A 20922-nucleotide genomic window follows, 5' to 3' on the forward strand; every position below is an offset into this window, starting at 1 on the left:
CTCAGGTACAAGTTGTTGCATAAATTAAAGCGTTAAGTAACTGAAAAGCAGAAAGTGGGAAGGTAGGCCAAGCTGAGAATGAACCTGAGCCCTAGTTCCAGAGGTGAGTGATCAGACAGGATGGGGAGAGACTACTGGCAAAAACAGCCCTAACACATGGGGCGATAGAAGCATGAGCGGATAGAGATGATCATTTGCCAGCCTCATTTTCAGCAGAAATACAGAGACCTCAAAGACAGCAGCAGCACCAGGATTGCTCTACTACTTTCTGCAGTGCCTCAAACCAGGTAGCAGCCATGGAATGCTCCAGCCTGAACAGGGCACGTGTGAGGGTTGCATCCTACCATGGAGCCTGTGGCTCCATCAATTGGACTGATCGACCTGATCAAGTCTCTCAGTTTCCTGAATTCATCACAAGATGGTGGTTTTTAAACAATGTCCAGTGAGGGGACTGCAAAAAAAGAGAACAGTTCTTCCTGTTAATGTGGGTATGTAACCCTTCTGAAGCTGTGATTTTATGTGAAGTTTTAATTGCATCCTTAACACAAGGTAGATTAACTCCCTTCCAAACACACTATTTTCTGAAAAATATTCCTTATTATATGTCAGCATTTTTTGTATTATTTAAGGCCATGTTTTACTTATCTTACTTAATTGATAATTCCTCCAGTGCATACATCATGTAATATATAACACATTTAAATATATGCATTTTCTTATCATCCACATGATTTATTAACATAAATCACATATAGTAGGTATGCAATAACTATTTGGAGAATGTATTAGTGAGTAACAATATAAAGGACTTTCATGAAGGATCAATTTGGTATCATTTCAACATCTTGTGTCTGTTTAATAATTTCACTTTTCCCTTCTGGTTCAATTTGGTCACAGGGTATTCTGAAGATTAATGAATAAAATATTTATGAATTCTTTTAGAAAGGCAAATGAAAGATCAACATAATATTTCCTCTCTGCATAATAGAGCAAGAGAATTCCTAATATCCCTTAGGCAAATTCACCCTAAAACTCATTTCATTTTGTCTGAAATATTCTTTTGATTTATTAATGTTGATTTAAAGAGTTGGCTAAGCATATCTTAGAAATTAGTGCATCAGAGTAGATCTTTGACCATTTCTTAGACTTTTATATCACAAAACTGTATGGACTACACTTAAAAAAAAAAAAACTTTATAATTTAAACACAAGCACTTAGGTAGCAGTGAGATGAAATGAACATCAATAATTTGGTAGAAAAACTGGTGATGATACATGTCATTCATTCATCTCATCCAGAGCATCAAAGTAAGCAACTACTTTTTCAAAGTAGTATTTAGACTTTTTTGTTTGTTGTTTTAGCCACTAAGTCCTGTCCAATTCTCTGTGATCCCATAGGGATTTCCCAGGCAAGAATACTGAAGTGGATTGCCATTTCCTTCTCCAGGGGATCTTCCCAATCCAGGATCAAATCCCCGTCTCCCTCATTGGCAGGTGGATTCTTTACCACTGACTGACCAGGGAAGCTGCTAGTATTTACACAGTTGAGTCCTAATTCAATTGTTATATATGTACAAACAGGGAATCAATAGACTTTGAGAATGTAAGTTTTACCCTGAATAGAAATAGCACTTATGTTAAAGTGCAGAGAAAGTATTTGCCTTAAAGTAAACAAATAACACTTTTGGAGGACTTACTATGTACTAGACACTGTCTTTGAGCAGTATAAAAGTTATGTATTTAATTTTCATAGTGATTCTCTGATGTAGGCATTACTGTTTGCTTTAAATAGATGCTGTACTTGAGGCTCAAAGATGCTAAATAATTAGCAGAAATTTACAAAGGAAGATTTAATAAGCAGACCTTGGTATCAATAGACAGATGATTCTGATTCCAAACATTTTTTCCTAAAATGAGAACAGAAGTGATTTCATAGTCTTCTATAATTGGCATAAAAATTTCAAGTAAAAGCGCATCCTTTAATTCTGTGCTCAACAAGCCATCTTCTCAACCTAAAAAAGAAGTGACCTGACATAGGAAATAAATGGCACATACAATTTCATAAACTTCTAACTAGATATTAAAACCTGTTAAATAAAGATGTATCATTCAAATAGAACATTTCAAATTATCACAATTGGGCTCATTTTTTAAAAAAGACTAGTAGATTCTACTACTAAGAAGATTCTGTATGAATGCTTCTCAAGGTTTCCATGCCAATTAACCATCCAATACACACACACACACTACATATCTATTACAGTGGTACTGTATACAAGAGATAACAAAAGATGCTGAAATAATATGATTGAATTAATTAAGCTATAAGCACTGTTTCAAAATTTGTTTTATATTTGTAAGGCACTGAGATTTTAAGAGGAGGCAATAATACAGCTTATACTTATAAAAAGTTGGATAAGTTTACAATATTTTTCTATGTTAATTCATTATCTCTTCGATCCTTAGGACAACACACTAAAATTTATTATTTCTATTTGACAAGTGAGGCTCAAAGAGGTTAATTAAGTAACTTGCTTAAAATAACAGTATTAGATAGGGTTAGAAATTGGATTGAAAAGTTGGTTTTTGTTCTCTCTTGGTTTAATCTATTTGTGAAGGAAATGAAAGAGTTTAGTAGACCAACTACATCATCTCAACCCAAAGTGGTATGAAGCACTATATATTAAAGTTTAAGAATAAGCAATACATGTAACATTCTTTTCCGGTTTTGACTTAATCATGCCTAACTTTTAGCTCTGGGCTTCTCTGGTGGCTCAGATGGTAAAGAATCTTCATGCAATGCAGGAGACCTGGGTTCGATCCCTAAGTTGGGAAGAGCTCTTCAACAAGGGAATAGCAACCCACTTCAATATTCCTGCGTGGTGAATTCCATGGACAGAGGAGTCTGACCGGTGCAGTCTACAGGGTCACAAAGAGTCAGAAATGACTGAGTCATACACACACACACAACTTTTACCTCTGGACACTTAAGGATTCTTTTATATGCTTCTGACTATAGTCTTGGGATGTTCCTTTATATATAATCTACTATTCTATGTATATGCATCTGTAAAATGAGGATTACAACTGTCCCCATGATGCTGTTACAAGGCAATAATAGCCCTAGGATGTAGTAAGCACTAAATAGATTTCACAATTAGGCTATTTTATAACAGAGATTGTCAATACAAATGATATCATGCAACAGGAACTAGATTCAAAGTTTATATGCAAAGTCATTGCTTGGATCAAATGTCCTAGGACTCTTATACTTCCTATGGTTCTTAATATTCACTTCATATATGTGTATGCTCCTATTTCTACTAACAGTCAGGTACTTTTTTTGGATCAAGCAAGAGAATTTCTGCATTGGTAAGATACAGAGGTAGGTAATTTAAAAACAAAAAAAAGGGCAACATCTACTATGGTATATATGTACATGGAAAACATGTTATAATAGTTGTTTATTATATACAATGTAAATTTTATTATATAAGGTTGTTGATTTCTTTGCAATATTTTCCATCTATCTCAATTTTTAAATAAAATCCTCTAAAATTGAGCATGACACAAAAAGCTGCAATTTGTTTCTTACAAATCACAGTAGTAAAGAAGGAAAATCAGTTAAAATTTGGCAGAAGTATTGAGTTCAAAAGCTTCCCTGCTGGCTCAGATGCTAAAGAATCCACCTGCAATGTGGGAGACATGGGTTCGATCCATGGATTGGGAAGATCCAATATACTTTCCTGGAGAATCCCCATGGACAGAGGAGCCTGGTGGGCTACAGTCCATGGGGTCCCAGAGTCGGACATGACTGAGTAACTAAGCACAGCACATTGGGTCCAAAATTAATGAATTTTATAGTTAAATGTGTTTCGTGTTTATAAATGAATAGTTTTACAGTTATGTTTAGTAGGCTTCCTACTCAGTGGTAAAGAATCTGCCTGCAGTGTAGGAGACCTGGGTTCAGTCCCTGAGTTGGGAAGATCCCCTGGAGAACACACTCCAGTATTCTTGCCTGGAGAATATGCTGGACTGAAGAGCATGGCAGGTTATGGTTATAGTTTAATGTATCAAGTGTTTATAAATAAATAGTTTATAGTTAATGTTTCCTAACAAAAATCTAACAAAATCTTTTATACATTTAGTATCTTCAGGTAATACATTATAAATGCTAATTATACTATTAATATTTCAGCCAGTATCACTGTCTTTCTAGTAATAAATAAAAATATATAGCTTACTATTCAACAGCATCTAAATAGAAATTTATATAAATCCTAAATATATATATTATTTGTTTTTATATAAGGCATATAAATAAATATAAGTACTTAAATAAATGAAAATTTACATTACTATTTATTATTTTTAAATCTGTATTGTGTAAAGATTTAGTAAGGCCAAGATATCTTTTATCAATATTACATTTAACATTTGTTAGAAATAAATTCCAAAATTATGAAAATGAAAAATAAAATACCTAAAATAAATTCCTAAAATTATGAATAAAAATGGAATAATAGAGGAAAACATACAGTTTTGATAGTACTTATGACCTGTCTACTATCTCTCATTCTGTACTCTATACTCAGTTACAGAATGTAGCTGAATATTTTACTCTCAAAGCAAAATAGCCAGAAAACATATTTTGTACATTTTATAAATAGATCCACTCTGTCTCTCCATTTTAGAAATAGATCCAATGAAGAGAAATATTGTCTTTTATAACAATTATCCTTGCTTCCCCAAAACTTTTCTGTAGTTTATTGGGAATATGTATCTGAGTAATATTTCTTATTATTTATAGGCCCTCAATGTCATCTCTTACTTTCTGTTTTTAAATAACTTCAATTACTATTTTATGCTGACTTTATTCTGAACTCCCATATGGTAAATAGTGTACATTTAAAATAATCAGTTAATTGATATGTGAAACTTTTATTCCAGCTTTATCTTCCACTGTTTTCCAATCCATTTCTCTAATCCAGGACACTTAACAGTATGTTAAACTTGCCATTACCCTTATTCTAACCTGAGCACCAACTCTAGTTAAAAAAAAAAAAAAAAAAAAAAAAGCCATTGCTTATTTTCCTAACCACCTTGTATTCCCTTTGCAGGCTTCCCAGGTGTCTCAGTGGATAAAGAACCTGCCTGCAATTCAGGAGATGCAGGAGATGAGGGTTCAGGCTTTGGGTCAGGAAGATCCTGTGGAGAAAGGAATGGCTACCCACTCCAGTATTCTTACCTAAAGAATCCCATGGACAGAGGAGCCTGGTGTACTACAGTCCTTAGGGTCATAACGAGTTGGACACAGCTGAGCAACTGAGCATGCATGCACATCACCTTCGTAGTGTGCACTGTATTTGCTTTCCCAAATTGGATGACTCCTTACCTCTAAGATCTGCTTGGAAGTTCTTGTGTTTGTTTTTGTTTTTTTAAATTTCAAGGTTACATTCATTGCTTCAATTCTATCCTGATGATCAGTACAAATGTGGAGTCATAAATCTCAGAATGTTGCAATTTCCAGACTCTGGAATGTTGAACTTTGCCCTCTTGTCAGAAAATTGGCCATCATCTTCTCTAGGTATTCTTGTCACTGACTATCACTCGAGGGACCCTCATTTTGAACAACACAGACTTTTGTTTAGATACACTTCCTCATACCCTCTGTGATTGTTTACATACATAAGTAACTATGTAGCTATTAAATATATAATAAAGAGCTGAGGATAATTGTGAACAGAAATGTATTAATCCTTTACAAGTTTGTAGTACATGATCTCAGATCAATGCTTTGAAGATAAATTCTGATTTTCAGGATGGCAAGTCTTTTGATTCAATCTTACTTTTTCCAAGTGGAAAGTTTTAAAATTGACCTAAAAAATAACACAACTATGAAGGAAGTGAATTACTGCCATCTTTCATGTAAAAAACAGTTACTTAAAATGGAAACTTCATCTCTTTATCAGCTTTATATAAATGCTGATTATTTAATGTGCCAATGAACAAAGGCAATTAAATGGACTCTTCCATGTTAATGGAAAAATGGAGGTTGCCAAGTCATCTCAATTATTTATATTCAGATTCAACTTGCAGCTTAGTACATCAAAAAGATTAATAGGTATATAAAGGGAAGAAATACAAGACCATTCTCTTATTCATGCCACATACTCATGTTCTTTTACTATTCATTAAATCAGTCATATACAAATGTAAATAAGTGTTGTGCTTATGATTTCATTACATACCCTGAAACATCTTATGGAAATATTTTCTACCATATTCATTTATAATACAGACCACAAAACATTTCATCTGTGGTAAAGACCAGAGTGAAAATATCAGTTATGCAAATAAACTTTGTGAAATGTTACACATTTTCAGCAAAATGCTAAGAAGTTATCTAAAGTCCATGGTAAGTATATATATATTTGTCCTTGCTGTCACAGAATACTGTGGAAAACAAGGGATTTTAACAAGAACTTGAAAGAGAATTTAGGAACTAGAACAACTAAAGAAATACCAAATCAGTCTGAAATTAAAAATTAAAGTTGGAATATGATTTTTGTACGGATAAAGATACGAGATGTGATCAGTAAGACATCCACAGTCTTTTGATTTTGTCAGTTCCCTAAGTTCTTTGAAGAAACAGAAGTACTGAGTTCATTACCACCCTGAATTCCTGGTATAAAATCCAGAGTATTGTGTACAACATACTCATGAATAAAGCTGATCAAAGAAAGGATAATTAATTCATTATTGTGTTACTTTTTATACTTTTGATGTTATAGTGGCATATGAAATAAAACCACCCTTTTCAAAATGTCTTCATTGATTAAAAAATGGCAAGTTAGTTTGACTCATTGTCTGGCAAGGTCCTGTATTTATTCTCATTTTAACTGAATCAAATAAAGTAGCTACAGCTAATTAAGACAAGCAGACAACAGCTAAGGCAGATTGTAATTCTAGCAACAAATGACAGCCTGCCGTTCATTCTTTATTTCTCTGCAGTACTATTTTCATTGACTTTTCTAAAGGTAAATCTTTGTACAGTAACAGAGTGATCACTTGTGCCCCCTTATTTCATGAGCTAACTCCCTGCTGTGAAGGTATATGCAGGACATTATGTTTTAAGTTAATCAAATGATGAAAGAAATAATAGTTTATGGATCATGGTCTGTTTTTATAAAGAAATAATGTTTAATTAGGAGGACACTGGAATTTAAATATATAAAGACTCACCTCCCTTCTAAATATCCTCCCTTCTTTTGTAAAAGAGAATGGGAACTACTCTAACGCACTAAATTTTCACTATTTAATCAAAAGCACTTCTAATTTTTTTTTTCAGGTATTATTCTAACAAATAATTGAGACTGGCCTAATTGGATTTTCTAAGTGATTGTATATCTTGATAATAAAATACTAGTAGGTAGATTTAAAAAAGCTCTCCAGAACTCATTTGGGGAAATGATTAGAATATGCATGCAGCATGATTAAAACAAATTAACCCACACATTTATTCAGGCACGCAGTCATCCCTCATGATGAGCCCCTGCTTTGCACTGGTTACTGAACTTAGTCTAGGGCCTTCAGGAATGACAGGCAAAACCTAACTCTTGCCTTGAAATAGCCTACAACCTATTGGAAAGTGGCATGAAAACAAACTAAAGTCCCAGAATTAAATTTTAACATGGAGTTGTATATCAAGTGCATAAATAAGGTATACATGTTTGAAATATCTAGAGGACTCAGAGCAAATTCATAGAAAATGCTACATAAGTCCTGAAAATTACAGCACGAGTAGGAATACACCAGATTCAAACAGGGGTAAGTGGCTCAGACGATGAGGATATTCTGCACTGAAATGAGGAGGTGTGTCAGCACTGCTGATTCAGCCAGGGTGAGATGGTGAGATGGAAGAGCAGAGAGTAGGCAAATATGAGGCTGGACAAATAACAGAAGCCAGATCATGGAAGGCCTTGAAGTCTTGGCAAATGAGCCAAAATTTCACCTAGCAAATGACAAGGAGTCACAGGTAATGTTTTGGTAAGATCACACTAGGAAAAAGGTAAGTGTAGGAGAGATGTTAGGAGTGGGATTCAGTGAGGAGACTACTCCAACAGCTAAGGGACAGATCACGGGGTCCTTAATCAAGGCATAGCTCCAGGGGGGGAAAGAGAATACAGTTAAGAAATATATTGATACAATAAATTTGACAGTGTTTGATTGTTGGATGGATGTGAAGAGATGAGAAAGAAAATGAAGAAGTAAATATCTAAAATTTTCAATTTCCAAATTGAATAGTAACTTGAATGAGAAAGCCAATCAACAGTCATTATTGATGTGATACAATAATAATGTATGTGTTGCAACCTTGTCAAGGAACACATGCAGTATTAGATATCAACATAAGAATGGTATTTGTAAACTACCTGGATTACAGGTTTGTTAATTATTAAGATTGACGGCATATTATGAGGGAGGGGACTTATGTACACCTAATACCAAATGTATTTTTGATGTATGGCAAAAATCATCACAGTAGTGTAAAGTAATTATCCTCTAATTAAGAAACAAAAAAGAGATGTATGGCATATTGGGAAAACTGGGAAGGAGTTCCAGGACATAGCCAAACTTAAAATTTACGTTGAGTTGTTTGTACTAGATTTTATTATCTTAAACTAAGATTGCTGGAAACTCAATAAATCAATGGTGAATGCAACCATTGTCAAACTGATGAGTTCAAAAAAGTGAATTCCCACCCTACGGTAATCGTGCCTGGGAAAATAGACATCTGGTCAGAAGATGGGGTGAAATGCCATTTGATTATGGGGTAAAGGACAGTGATAATGTTCACTGAAGGGGACTTCCCCACTCCCAAGGGGATGGATATGTAAAATAATTAATAAAGGATGAGCAGTACAGAAAGGGTTTTACAATGTGGGTTCATGTCTGTGTTAGTCGCTCAATTGAGTCTGACTCTTCGCAACTCCATGGACTGTAGCTTGCCAGGCCCCTCTGTCCATGGGATTCTCCAAGGAGTTGGTAGCCATGTCCTTTAGGGAAGATTCTTAAAGCACTACCTGGATGGCAGTGTGTGGGCATGGGGAAGAGTGGAAGAAAGGTGATGAAAGTTAAAAACAAAACTCTTATCTGTGTGAAGGAAGAGGGTTGGGCTTTCTTCCTTCCTGATGAGATCAGGCTTGGATGTGCTATGTAACTTGGTTTCCTGATTGGGTTTATACCAAATAAAGATAAGAGTTCTACTGAGCTACTACTAACATTAATATCTTTAATAAGATGTCCCATACCATTGAAGAAGGAACTACCACTATCCGGAGAGATAGTCTTGTATTCAAGTCACTTAGCAGATAAACACTTAGCCCAGGGGTCAATTAAGGTGCTAAGTTAACCAGAAAAATTCTTATGAATCTCATTCATTGTTCCTTTTTATAGCTCAAATATAAAGAAAGTGAAAGTCTAAGCACTGTGATCTTACATAGTGACAAATGACTATGATACTGATAATAATAGGTCTTGCTCCAACTCTAGGAATTTTGCTGATAATCTATTTCTTAATGGGACCATAGGGAAAAAAAAGAACAAGGGATATATAAACACTAAGATCTCATGAATTGACTAAAGGGAATGTTGCCAACTTTACAATGCTAGGCTATAATTCTTCTCTTTTCTAACTAGAATCCTCTTAATTTCCTTAGCCTGTTCACAGAGGAAATAGCTTATTAATTTCTTTTCCTTTAATAACTAGGACAATGCTTACAATATAAACTTAAATGGAAAAGAAAGAGAATACTCATGCAAGCATTAAATATACCAACATTTTTATACAGATTTCATACTTTTCTTTTAATAAGCCTGTACTATTTATAATTAATTAATTTCATATAATAATATATCCTACATATAATCTTTTATATTATGTAATACTATATAATGAAAATATTTTAAAAGATAATATCAATTTTCCAAAAGGAAAATTGAAAAAAAAAGTCATCAGTCTGCATCCATTTTAAAAGGTCTTTATTTTGATAGCAAATTTTATGTTTATTTCCCAAATGCTTTGTATTCCATGCTCTATTTATAAATATAATAACATAAATAGCTGGCAGACATTTTTAGGTAAAAAGTATTCAGAGAGTGCTCACATAGGGAAATTAATCTTCATTCATTTAAAAAAATGTTCTCCTATATACCTTCTGATGAAACTTATATTTTCCAGAAACTCAAACAAAAATATATAAATAAAAAGGCAATTATCTCCCATACTTTCTTTTTTTTCTTATTTAAGATCTATTTGAAAAGTTATTTCATTGCTACAACAAAGAAGAGAGTGTTGGTATTAAAAGTTCTTTTGAAGATGTCAATATCTATGGATTATATACAATGCCCAGAATTTTCAATAAACAGGCTAATCATTTTCTCATCGGTGCATTTTTGTTCTATCACTTTTCCATTCCCACTAAATTACTTGTCAGTAGAGAAGAAGGGCAAAACTGAGGAAAGGACTAGAAAGAAAAAACCCAAACTGCATTCATCCTAACACTCTTGTGTTTTTGATCCATTTTATGAAAATTAATTCTCTCTGAGAGCCCTTACCTTTCTAGATAAGAAATTAATTTACCTTCCTTTGAATTTATCTCAATAGTCTACTTAAGTTATTTGAATTTTCAGGGGATGACATGTAGCATCATACAGGAATCATATAGAAATATAGAGAGTACAAAAGTAAGGCTGGATAATTTTTGCAATTCTGATATATACAAAAAAGGACACTAATTCTTGGACACATCAGTGGAAGTCTTAAAGTACGAAAGTGTTAAGACTGTCATGATACTTATTAATATACTTTTCCTAAAACCATTTGACAGCATTTTGAATAATGAATAACAAAATCCATCTTGAAATTAAAGAAAGGCAAAAAGAGTTAGGAAGCATATATGGAAAAAATATACATGATTAAAATAATTTAAAAGGTAGTGTATATTTTAATTTTTAAAAGTAACATTGTCTATTAGGTGCCAAAAGTTTGATTCACCATCTTTAAACTGGGGATAAACTATAATATTTGTAATTAATTCTTAGTTGTATTTTATTTTTAATCTGGATGTACTTCAGAGGAAAAATACTTTCATTTTTAGATTATGTATTTTCCTCCCAATAAAGCCTCTCAAATATACCTTAAGATAAAACTAATATACTAGAACTAGTCAATCACCTATTTTTATACAAAGGAGTAAAATTCCCCTCATATTATTATTATTTTTTAAATTAATGTGGATATAAGACATTTTCAAATTCTAGTAGTTTATTTTTTTTCACAGTCTCTGTGAAGAAACTCAGTTTGTATTACTAAATCTTCAAAGGGAAAAGAAATAACAAATTTTCCCTTATTTTGCTACAACATTAAAACCATACTTTGAAACCCCATTGAAACAATTAATGGGAACATTGCAACTATAATAGAAAAGGCTTTTCCCCACATCAGGATAGAGGATGTTTCTGCTTACAAAGTTTCCATTTAGAAAGATACTTTTTAATGACCTAGGAAATATAAATATTCCCAAAGTACTGAGCTATTTCCTAAATTACATTAGTAACTTTGTCTAAAGAAAATAGATTAATGAGAATTTATCAGACATTTATAATTTGTTAAATAGTACAGTATAAAATTACTTGGTCCTATAAGGTAGCCAGTAGCTACATTTGGCTATTGAGACCTGAAGTGTGACTAGTCAGCACTAACACATAAAGTGCCCAGTACAAACCAACTTTCAAAGACTTAGTAGAAAAAAAGAATGTAAAATATCTCACTCATAATTTTATATTGATTGTATAAACAATGACATTTTTGGTAAAATGGATTAAATAAAATAAATTAATAATATTGAAATTTATCTTTTGTGTATGCTTTTTAACATAGCTATAAGAAAATTTGAAATTATGTACTTATATTGCATTAGATTTTCATTGGCAGAACTGGTATAAGCAACTAAAGTTATATAAGAATGTATCCTTTTATGGTTTATGCATTAATGCAGATTTTAGGTTTAAAACTAAGACTTGAAAATAACAAGTGTGATTATTGGTTAATCTGGAACCTTAAAGGGTAAGTTCAGGGGAAAATTTTGTCATTTATATGACATCAGATATCGGAAATCAACATGATGAGGAGTAATCATATATTGGTAGTTAAGATCAGAAGGATAACTTTCAGGTTAATATCTTCTTTTCAAGTCTCTAATTTATCCTATATATGGCAGTAACTAACTAGAAAAATCCCTTATTGTAGTATTCTAATGGTAGTTGTAATGCTTTTTGAGATACGTGGATAAAAGTCTAAATTGCCATGTAAAATTGATTTAGATAGTTTTTGTTAATAGAATTATTTGCAATTGTGCTTCTGATAGCATGCCTTTAACATTGATAACTAAACCAAAGTTTGGATCCATAGGATTCAATAATTTATATAATGTTACTTTGAATTACACAAACTTATCTTTAAAGTGGGTATTCATACCGTCATAAATCCATCCAGCAAACCTGAATCGGGTTTCGGAGGTGCCTGCAACCGTTCCATGGACCACTTTTCAATGATGGAGGAGACTTGTGTATTTTCTGTATTTAATATTCTGAACCCTGTCATGTTAACACCACTGTATCGATAGGGTTCCACATCAAGAGCAAAGAGGTCCTAAAAGACAAATTTCTTTGTGTTAGTATCAAGAGAAAATATTCATAGGCAAGTATAGTTGAAATAATCATGTATTCTTGCTCCCCTTAGGATAGGTAATACTACTGTGCCTCAAATGATGTTTAATGTCACAAATCCCCAAGATTCAAATACACTTATTGTCATGTTTTGTCAATGTAAATATACACACATATATATATATATATATATATATACTCTACTTAAACATGTACATATATATATATTACTCCAAACCACTAATGGAACAATAGGCTTTTCCACAAACTTCCTTTAAAGTTTGCATAAGCTTTCTTCTCTATGTTAGGGATAGCTTGCCCTTAATTTTATGCATTTGTGTTTTATATTTAACTGACTATAAGTATGCAGAGTACATCATGAGAAATGCTGGGCTGAAGGAAGCACAAGCTGGAATCAAGATTGCCAGAAGAAATATTAATAACCTCAATATATGCAGATGACACCACCCTTATGGCAGAAAGTGAAGAACTAAAGAGGCTCTTGATGAAAGTGAAAAAGGAGAGCAAAAAAGTTGGCTTAAAGCTCAACATTCAGAAAACTAAGATCTTGGCATCCGGTCCCATCACTTCATGGCAAACAGATGAGGAAACAGTAGAAACAGTGGCTGACTTTATTTTTCTGGGCTCCAAAATCACTGCAGATGGTGATTGCAGCCATGAAATTAAAGACCCTTACTCCTTGACCAACCTAGACAGCATATTAAAAAGCAGAGGCATTACTTTGTCAACAAAGGTCCGTCTAGTCAAGGCTATGGTTTTTCCAGTGGTCATGTATGGATATGAGAGTTGGAATATAAAGAAAGCTGAGCACCGAAGAATTGATGCTTTTGAACTGTAGTGTTGGAGAAGACTCTTGTAAGTCGCTTTGACTGCAAGGAGATCCAACCAGTCCATCCTAAAGGAGATCAGTCCTGGGTGTTCATTGGTAGGGTTGATTCTGAATATGAAACTCCAATACTTTGGCCACCTGATGCGAAGAACTGACTCATTTGAAAAGACCCTGCTGCTGGGAAAGATTGAGGGCAGGAGGAAAAAGGGAGGACAGAGGATGAGATGGTTGGATGGCATCACTGACTCAATGGACATGGGTTTGGGTGGACTCTGGGAATCAGTGATAGTGAGGCCTGGTGTGCTGCGGTTCATGGGGTCGCAAAGAGTCAGACATGACTGAGTGACTAAACTGAACTGCACTGACTATAAGTATTTTTCCATATCTTGCTTCTTTTATGATTGCCATTTTTGTGTATTTTGCCTTGTCTTTTATTTTTAAGAAATAAGTTATGATATATGGCCTCTAGCTTATTATATCAAAGCTGAGGCAAAAAGTCACCAAACTGGCCTTACTGGTTACAGAACTCTGATAGTTCCACTCTACTCAGCAACTCCCCTACAAATAACCTTTTAGATTGTGATTGCCCTTCCACTCTCTGTACAGTGAATGCTCTGGATCTGCCCTTTGGTTTCCCCAGGAGATAGGAGGTTAAAGCTGTCAGGGCAGTCAGATGTCACTAGGATAACATTCAAGATATGGGACTTCTGCCCTCTTTGAGTTAACATTAGTAATCCTTAGATATTGAGGACAACAATGAGAACCATTGAGAATTAGGCAGGGCAAGATCAATGCCATTGGGCCTGGGCTGGGCATAGCTTGCCTTAGACCCAGACAACTGTACAGACTAGATGAAGTTAAGTGAACTGAAAGTCGCTCAGTTGTATCCGACTCTTTGCAGTCCCATAGACTATACAGTCCACAGAATTCTCAGGCCAGAATACTGCAGTGGGTAGCCTTTCCCTTCTCCAGGGGATCCTCCCAACTCTGGTCTCCCACATTGCAGGTGGATTCTTTACCAGCTGAGCCACAAAGGAAGCTCTAGATTAGATATAGGAACTAAATTCAGTGGAGAGAAGCTGACACTGGCCTGAGTTCTGCTCTGTGCTGTGAAAAAAATAAGGAACTTTCAGGTTTTCAATTTTCAAAGTTTGCTGTCTAGCCAAGGAGAATCTCTCTCTCTTTGGCTATATAGATATATATGGCTATATATATAGACACGCACACAGCAATACAATATATGCTAAGGGACAAAAGAGCACAAGTGCAAGCAGTCAGAAGCAAGACAAATGATTTTCAATTTTTATAGTCAGGAACAGCTTCATAGAGCAGATGGGATCTGAGCTGCCATTAAACAATGGCCATGCTTTTGATAGGCAAAAGGAGACCAAATGTCAGTAGAGACACAAAAATTAGAAAATATAAAAGCTACTCAGGAGACTAAATCATTTTGGCCATAAGAGAATTCATAAAGGAGAACAGCAACAAAAGAAAGTAGGGAAGTTAGGTTAGACTCAAACTATAAAAGGCCTTCAATTATAGGCTAATGAGTTCTACATATACTAGTGTTTTTTTTTTTACCCAATTTTTTTTTTCCTTTTTAAGAGATACTTTTGATTTCCCAAAATCTTATGATTATGGTATAACTGAGTTGCAAAGCATTGAAATATAATTTGCTGACAAGTGAAGGCTCCTACTCATTCTCCATCAGCCCATGACTAAGTTTCCCATGGGCTGCAAAATGCCACCTGGTAAGAAGGAATAAAGAGATACAGCAGAGTTAACCTTAGTATTTACCAGTAAAATACAGCCTACTGTGTGAAGCATCTTTATTGGAGAAGAATTGTTTTTATAAGAAGCTATTGTGATCAACTAAATTTTAATAATTTGTTCTGATAAATTTAAGACTCCTAAAAGCAAAAAGATCAACTGGAAAACTTTTGAGTTAACAGTGAAAGAGCACTGGTGAGACTGGTCATTGCAAGAAGAAGATGCATACTAGAGACCCTAACCTAAGCCTGGCATGCTGCAGCCCATGGGGGGGGGGCGGGGAGGGCAAAGAGTCTAACATGACCGAACTGAACTGAGAGACACTACAGAGGAAAAATCAGTAGAGTTTGTTGGGGATACAGGAGTCAAAGATAATGGAATTTTTGAAGAATTCAGAAGATGAGTCAACTGAGAGGCAATCCATTAAGGTTTAAATAACTTGAAATTATATTAAAGCCACAACAATTAGAAATGGTCTGCAATGCAGCCATATACAACAATTCAGGGATGTTACAGATGGGCATTTAGATCTCAGCTGAACAAAGGTAATGATTAAAGCTATAAAAACATACCACTTTTGAAGAAAATAATTGAAGAGAATAAAAGAAAATAAGATACAGGCCCAAACTTGGAGATACTTTCATACTGGGAGGTAGGCAGGAGAGAACTAGTAATAGAAACAGATACCAGTTTCACAGTGAATGGAAAACTAGGGTAATGTGTTGGTAAGAAATAGAGCTAAGGGTAAGTAGGTTTGATAAATGACAAAAGTCAGGTTTGCATGCATATTAAGAAAAAACTGTGTAGTGAGTATTAAAGCAAAAGATAAAGGTAACATTCAATTTGCTATTTGCAAATTACTTTATATATACTTAAAAAATCCAACTTAACATATGCAAAAACAAAATAGAAATTTAATCTACTAAAGGAGCAGCTTAAATAAACGTGATTTTTATTAAGTCAACAGAGCTAACAACATAAGAATTTATGCTTTTCTAAAACATTGATTTCTCAGCAAACTAATCTTAAAATCCATGATGTCCTGACAGTCTTCTAAGCAATATAAAGATAAGACATTACTTTGAATTGATATCTAAAATTATATTATTTTAAAATCATCAGGTTCCCACCAAGAATCATTAGTTATCTGTGATGATAATTCCTCTTGGGTTTTATCAAAATAAAATAAATTCTAACTATAAAAGTGCTGCCATTATATTTCTTCCCACTCAAAACATTTTTCAGCCTGAAATTCATTATAAAAAACTTTAGAGCATTATGTTTCTATTTTTCATAAATTACTTACCAGTGTGGTAAAGATATAATGGTAGTATTCTGTCATCATCCCCATAGCTAATGCCTAAGAAGTAAAAAATAAAATAAATATTTAAATATTAACATTGAAGGTACATATTACATGAAATACATTATGTCAATAAGACAAATGAGAAGAAGATAGTTAATATGTAATGAAGAATCAGTGTATAATATTCAGGTTACATTAAAACTGGGTTACATACAAATTAAATCTTTTTTCCATAGTTAAAGATTAGTGATTAGGAAGGAATTTCTGAACCAGTTCTCTTGACAGAAAAGCTATTAGTTGAATATTTGCAATTGTAAGGCTTATAGCTTTATATATTAAAAGAGGCATTAAATGTGAAACAAAACCTGAAATTAGCACGTCCTAGTTCATTATATTTGTAATGTCCCTACTACAAATATCATAATAAGGAACACCTGTTATTTTGTTGAAACGTGTTACTCAGTTAGGAAAAGAATGTTCCAAAGTATAGTAACTACAGAATATTTTTTTAGCATTTTAGACATTTTCTTAGTATTAATGAAGCAAATTGAAATCACCACTGTACAGATAGTGTTTTTTTGCTTTTTATTAATAGACCAATTGAAATGTACTGTTTTATTTCACACCTCTACAGCCCTTGTCAATTTTAAACCATCAGTCCTAAAACAAGGGCTTTTGGAGTAGAACTTCCAGTCATAAATGTCAATTTCCTCTCTGAAAATAGAGAATGCATTTGAAATAGCTGTTTATCAATGAACAATATTTGGTGATGATAGTTGAAAAATGGTGCATTTTTGAGCTGAATGAAGAGCTCTTAGTAAACAAGCATTCTCAGGTGCATCTAATACTCTTCTACAACTAACTACTCAAATTGGTTGACTAAGTGGCTGCCCTAGCTGCATCCTCTCTATTCCATGTTCATAGGAAGGTATTAACCAATTAGGTCTAAAAAAATTTGTGTTTCTACAAATTACTATCCAGCAGTCAAGAAAAGATAGATGCTTTTTGAAAAATCTGGGGGACATATAAAATGTACTTTTTTAAAAGGGAGAAACATTTGTTAGTGAAAGTTGGCATCAAAGAATTGAGCAGAGCAAAGGAATTTAGAAAGTGTGATATTGTGATTTATAATAAGAAAATATGTATTTAGTCTTCATCCCCACTTCTGGCACAGAGCTCCAGAAACTCTTGGAATTTCCCAAATGATAAAAACAATGGGAACAACTTTTGTTATTAGAGTTGGTCTCTTTTCTTCATTTCCTGAAATTACTTCAGAGCCATAAAAGTGAAATGAATGCCTTGTTATTTTTGACAAGCACCTTTAAACCACAACTGAGTTTACATGAAAAGAGGTGATTTGGGGAAATCCCCTAAAGATTGCAGGGGCGGGAGGGGGTTGCTTATTGTCGGGAAAGCAACCTTGTTAAAGGAAAATTGGAACTTTCAGTTCTACCCCTCTCTGCCCCCTGAACTCTTGGAAGGGAAGAGGGGCTGGAGATAGAGTTCAATCACCTCAAGCCAATGATTCAATCAGGCATGCCTATGTACTGAAGCCTCCATAAAAACCTAAAGGAGAGGATCTGGAGAGCTTCCAGATTGATGAACATGTGACCGTGCAAGGAGAGTAGATTATTCAGATGGGGCATGAAAGCTCCTTTCCCTCTCCCCATATTTTGACCTATGCACCTTTTCTATCTGCTTGTTACTGAGTAATACCCTTTCATAATAAACTGGGAATCTGGTAAGAAAAATGTTTGTGTGAGCTGCTCTAGCAAGTTAAACAAACCTAAGGAGGGGATTTTCAATCTATAGCCAATGGGTTAGAAGCATAGATGATAACCTGGATTTGTGGCTGGCATCTGAGGTGATGGGGGAGGGAGGAGAAAGATGGTCTTATGTTAATAGAACTAAGCCCTTAACCTGTGGAGGCTGATGCTATCTCTGGATGCTGCTAAATCACTTCAGTCGTGTCCGCCTCTGTGCGACACCATAGATGGCAGCCCACTAGGCTCCTCTGTCCCTGGGATTCTCCAGGCAAGAACACTGGAGTGGGTTGCCATTTCCTTCTCCAATGCACAAAAGTGAAAAATGAAAGTGAAGTCATTCAGTCATGCCTGACTCTTAGCGACCCCATGGACTGCAGCCTACCAGGCTCCTCCATCCATGGGATTTTCCAGGCAAGAGTACTGGAGTGGGTTGCCATTTCCTTCTCCATATCTCTGGATAGATACTGTCAAAACTGAGTTGGATTGTAGGACAATGAGCTGGTGTCAGAACATTGCTTGTGGTGTGGGGAACACCCTCCCCACCCTCCACAAGCACAGTTGAATTGGATGTACAGCCTTTAGGAAACAAATAATGTTTCCTGAATTGCTAAAAATTATATGAGCCAAAAAAAAATTATATGAGCCAATAACACTGATAAAGTTTGTATTTAAGCAAGATGAGAGAAACTGTTTACAAATAAAAATTTATAAGATTTTCTTTGAAGAAGAAATTGTCCCTGATGGATATTCAGTAAAGGTTTCTCAACTTCAGAACCACTCAGTGACAGCTCAGCATCACCCATGTCAATATTTTTCACTTTATGAACTCAATAGGCATAGAAATATATAGAGAGATATATGAAAGAAATAGCAATTCAGATGTATAACTATAAATAACAGTTATATAATGCCTAAAAAGTGTTAGGTACTATTCTAAGCACACTGCATATTTTAATCAATTTAAGCTTCATTGAAAAACCTATGAAGTAGTTCCTATTATCATACTTATTTTACAGGTGAAGAAACTAAGACATAATAAGAAAGAATAAATTAGCCAACAAATTGAGAGAGCATGGAAAGATGAACTCCAGGTCTCTAACTCCTGGAACTGGTATATACGGCATAATCTATGCCTTTTATAAAGTGGTGTATTTTATATTCCCAAAGATATAGATCATTTTACAATCTATACATTCTAAAATTTTGGCTTTTTCCTCCTTGATAATTTGAAAACCTGGGAATCTCAGGCCAAAGCTGGAAATTGTGTTTTGAAGGAGAGTGGGATATAGTTAAGGAGAGAGCACTCTGCACCAGCTGCAGATTTCTTCCTCGTCTTCTTGAGAAGAAAACTGTAAGGAATAACTGAGGACTGTGTGTGCCTTTCACTGATCTCCCTTAAGTCTTTGATACTGAAAACAAGAGTCAGTTATGGACTTTGAACTAAGATCTAAGTAGAGAAGTTTAGCTATAACATGAACAAAAGTGAACAACTGGGATACTCTCTTGGAAGGTGAGCTAGCAATTTCCAATGGGAATTTAAAAAGAACTTGCACTCAATCTTCTTTTAATTAACGCCTTTAGGTCTTGCTAGTACTACATTTGAATGAACTATATGCACACTTCAGATCTCATTAAGAAGAATAAAATGATCATCTTCTTATGGATAAATCAGAGTGACCACAATAGAAAATTGTTTGTGTCATGTCACCCTCCTGGAAACAAACACCACAGATTAACTTTTCCAAAATAAAAACATTGTTAGAATTTCCCAACATTTAACTGATGTAGTGTAAACAATATCATATGACAAATTAGCATACACAGTTATTCAGGCATACAATTTGCAGCCAGTTTATCCTTCACGTTATATCCGGACATTAGTGTCATCATTGTTTAGTTGTTCAACCATGTCTGACTCTTTGTGACCCTATGGACTGTGGCCCTTCAGGCTTCCTCTGTCTGTGGGATTTCCCAGGCAAGCATACTAGAATGGGTTGCCATTTCCTTTTCCAGGGGTCTTCCTGACTCAGGGAGAGAACCCATGTCTTCTGCTTGGCAGGCAGATTCTTTACCACTAAGTCACCTGGGAAGCCCATGAGTTACATTGCTTAAGGTTAACAATTGGAGTGGTAGACTTTATACATCTTTCTTGAAATTTTATTTTCTTTTACTTCTTGCTAATGCAGCAGTTTCTTTGCTCCTGCTTTTACATTTTCCAGGCTAAAAAATTTGATTTCACATTCTCTGATATAGACTTCAAAGTTCTTGGTTGCTACTTCTTTCTGTGATAGAATGTCCTCCTGAGATTTTACTGCACATCATCTTGGCCCTACCATAGGGGATTCTCTTTGGCAAATGTGAGAAGACTGGAATCTCTTGCTATTAATGCATGTATAACAATGAGTGCCCTGAATCTGCCTCAGAGAAAACCTAGCCAGGCCCAGGCTTCACTCACTTTTAAAGCTTTGAGGCAGGAAAATTCCAAATTTAGTAAGAGC

General features: G+C 34.5%; 1 protein-coding gene across 2 annotated transcripts in view; it reads right to left on the bottom strand.

Moving 5' to 3' along the window:
- The window catches only part of GRIK2 (glutamate ionotropic receptor kainate type subunit 2), a 723766-nt gene that overhangs the window by 366081 nt on the left and 336763 nt on the right, over positions 1 to 20922 (bottom strand). For both annotated transcript variants that reach the window (XM_068985543.1, XM_068985544.1), the window contains exons 5-6: positions 16659 to 16712; positions 12542 to 12715 (exon numbers count right to left, since the gene is read on the bottom strand). In XM_068985543.1, the coding sequence (XP_068841644.1) occupies positions 12542 to 12715; positions 16659 to 16712 (228 nt within the window). The remainder of the gene's footprint in view (positions 1 to 12541; positions 12716 to 16658; positions 16713 to 20922) is intronic.

The sequence above is a fragment of the Capricornis sumatraensis genome, chromosome 13 (genome assembly GCF_032405125.1).
Source record: "Capricornis sumatraensis isolate serow.1 chromosome 13, serow.2, whole genome shotgun sequence".
Lineage (NCBI taxonomy): Eukaryota > Metazoa > Chordata > Mammalia > Artiodactyla > Bovidae > Capricornis > Capricornis sumatraensis.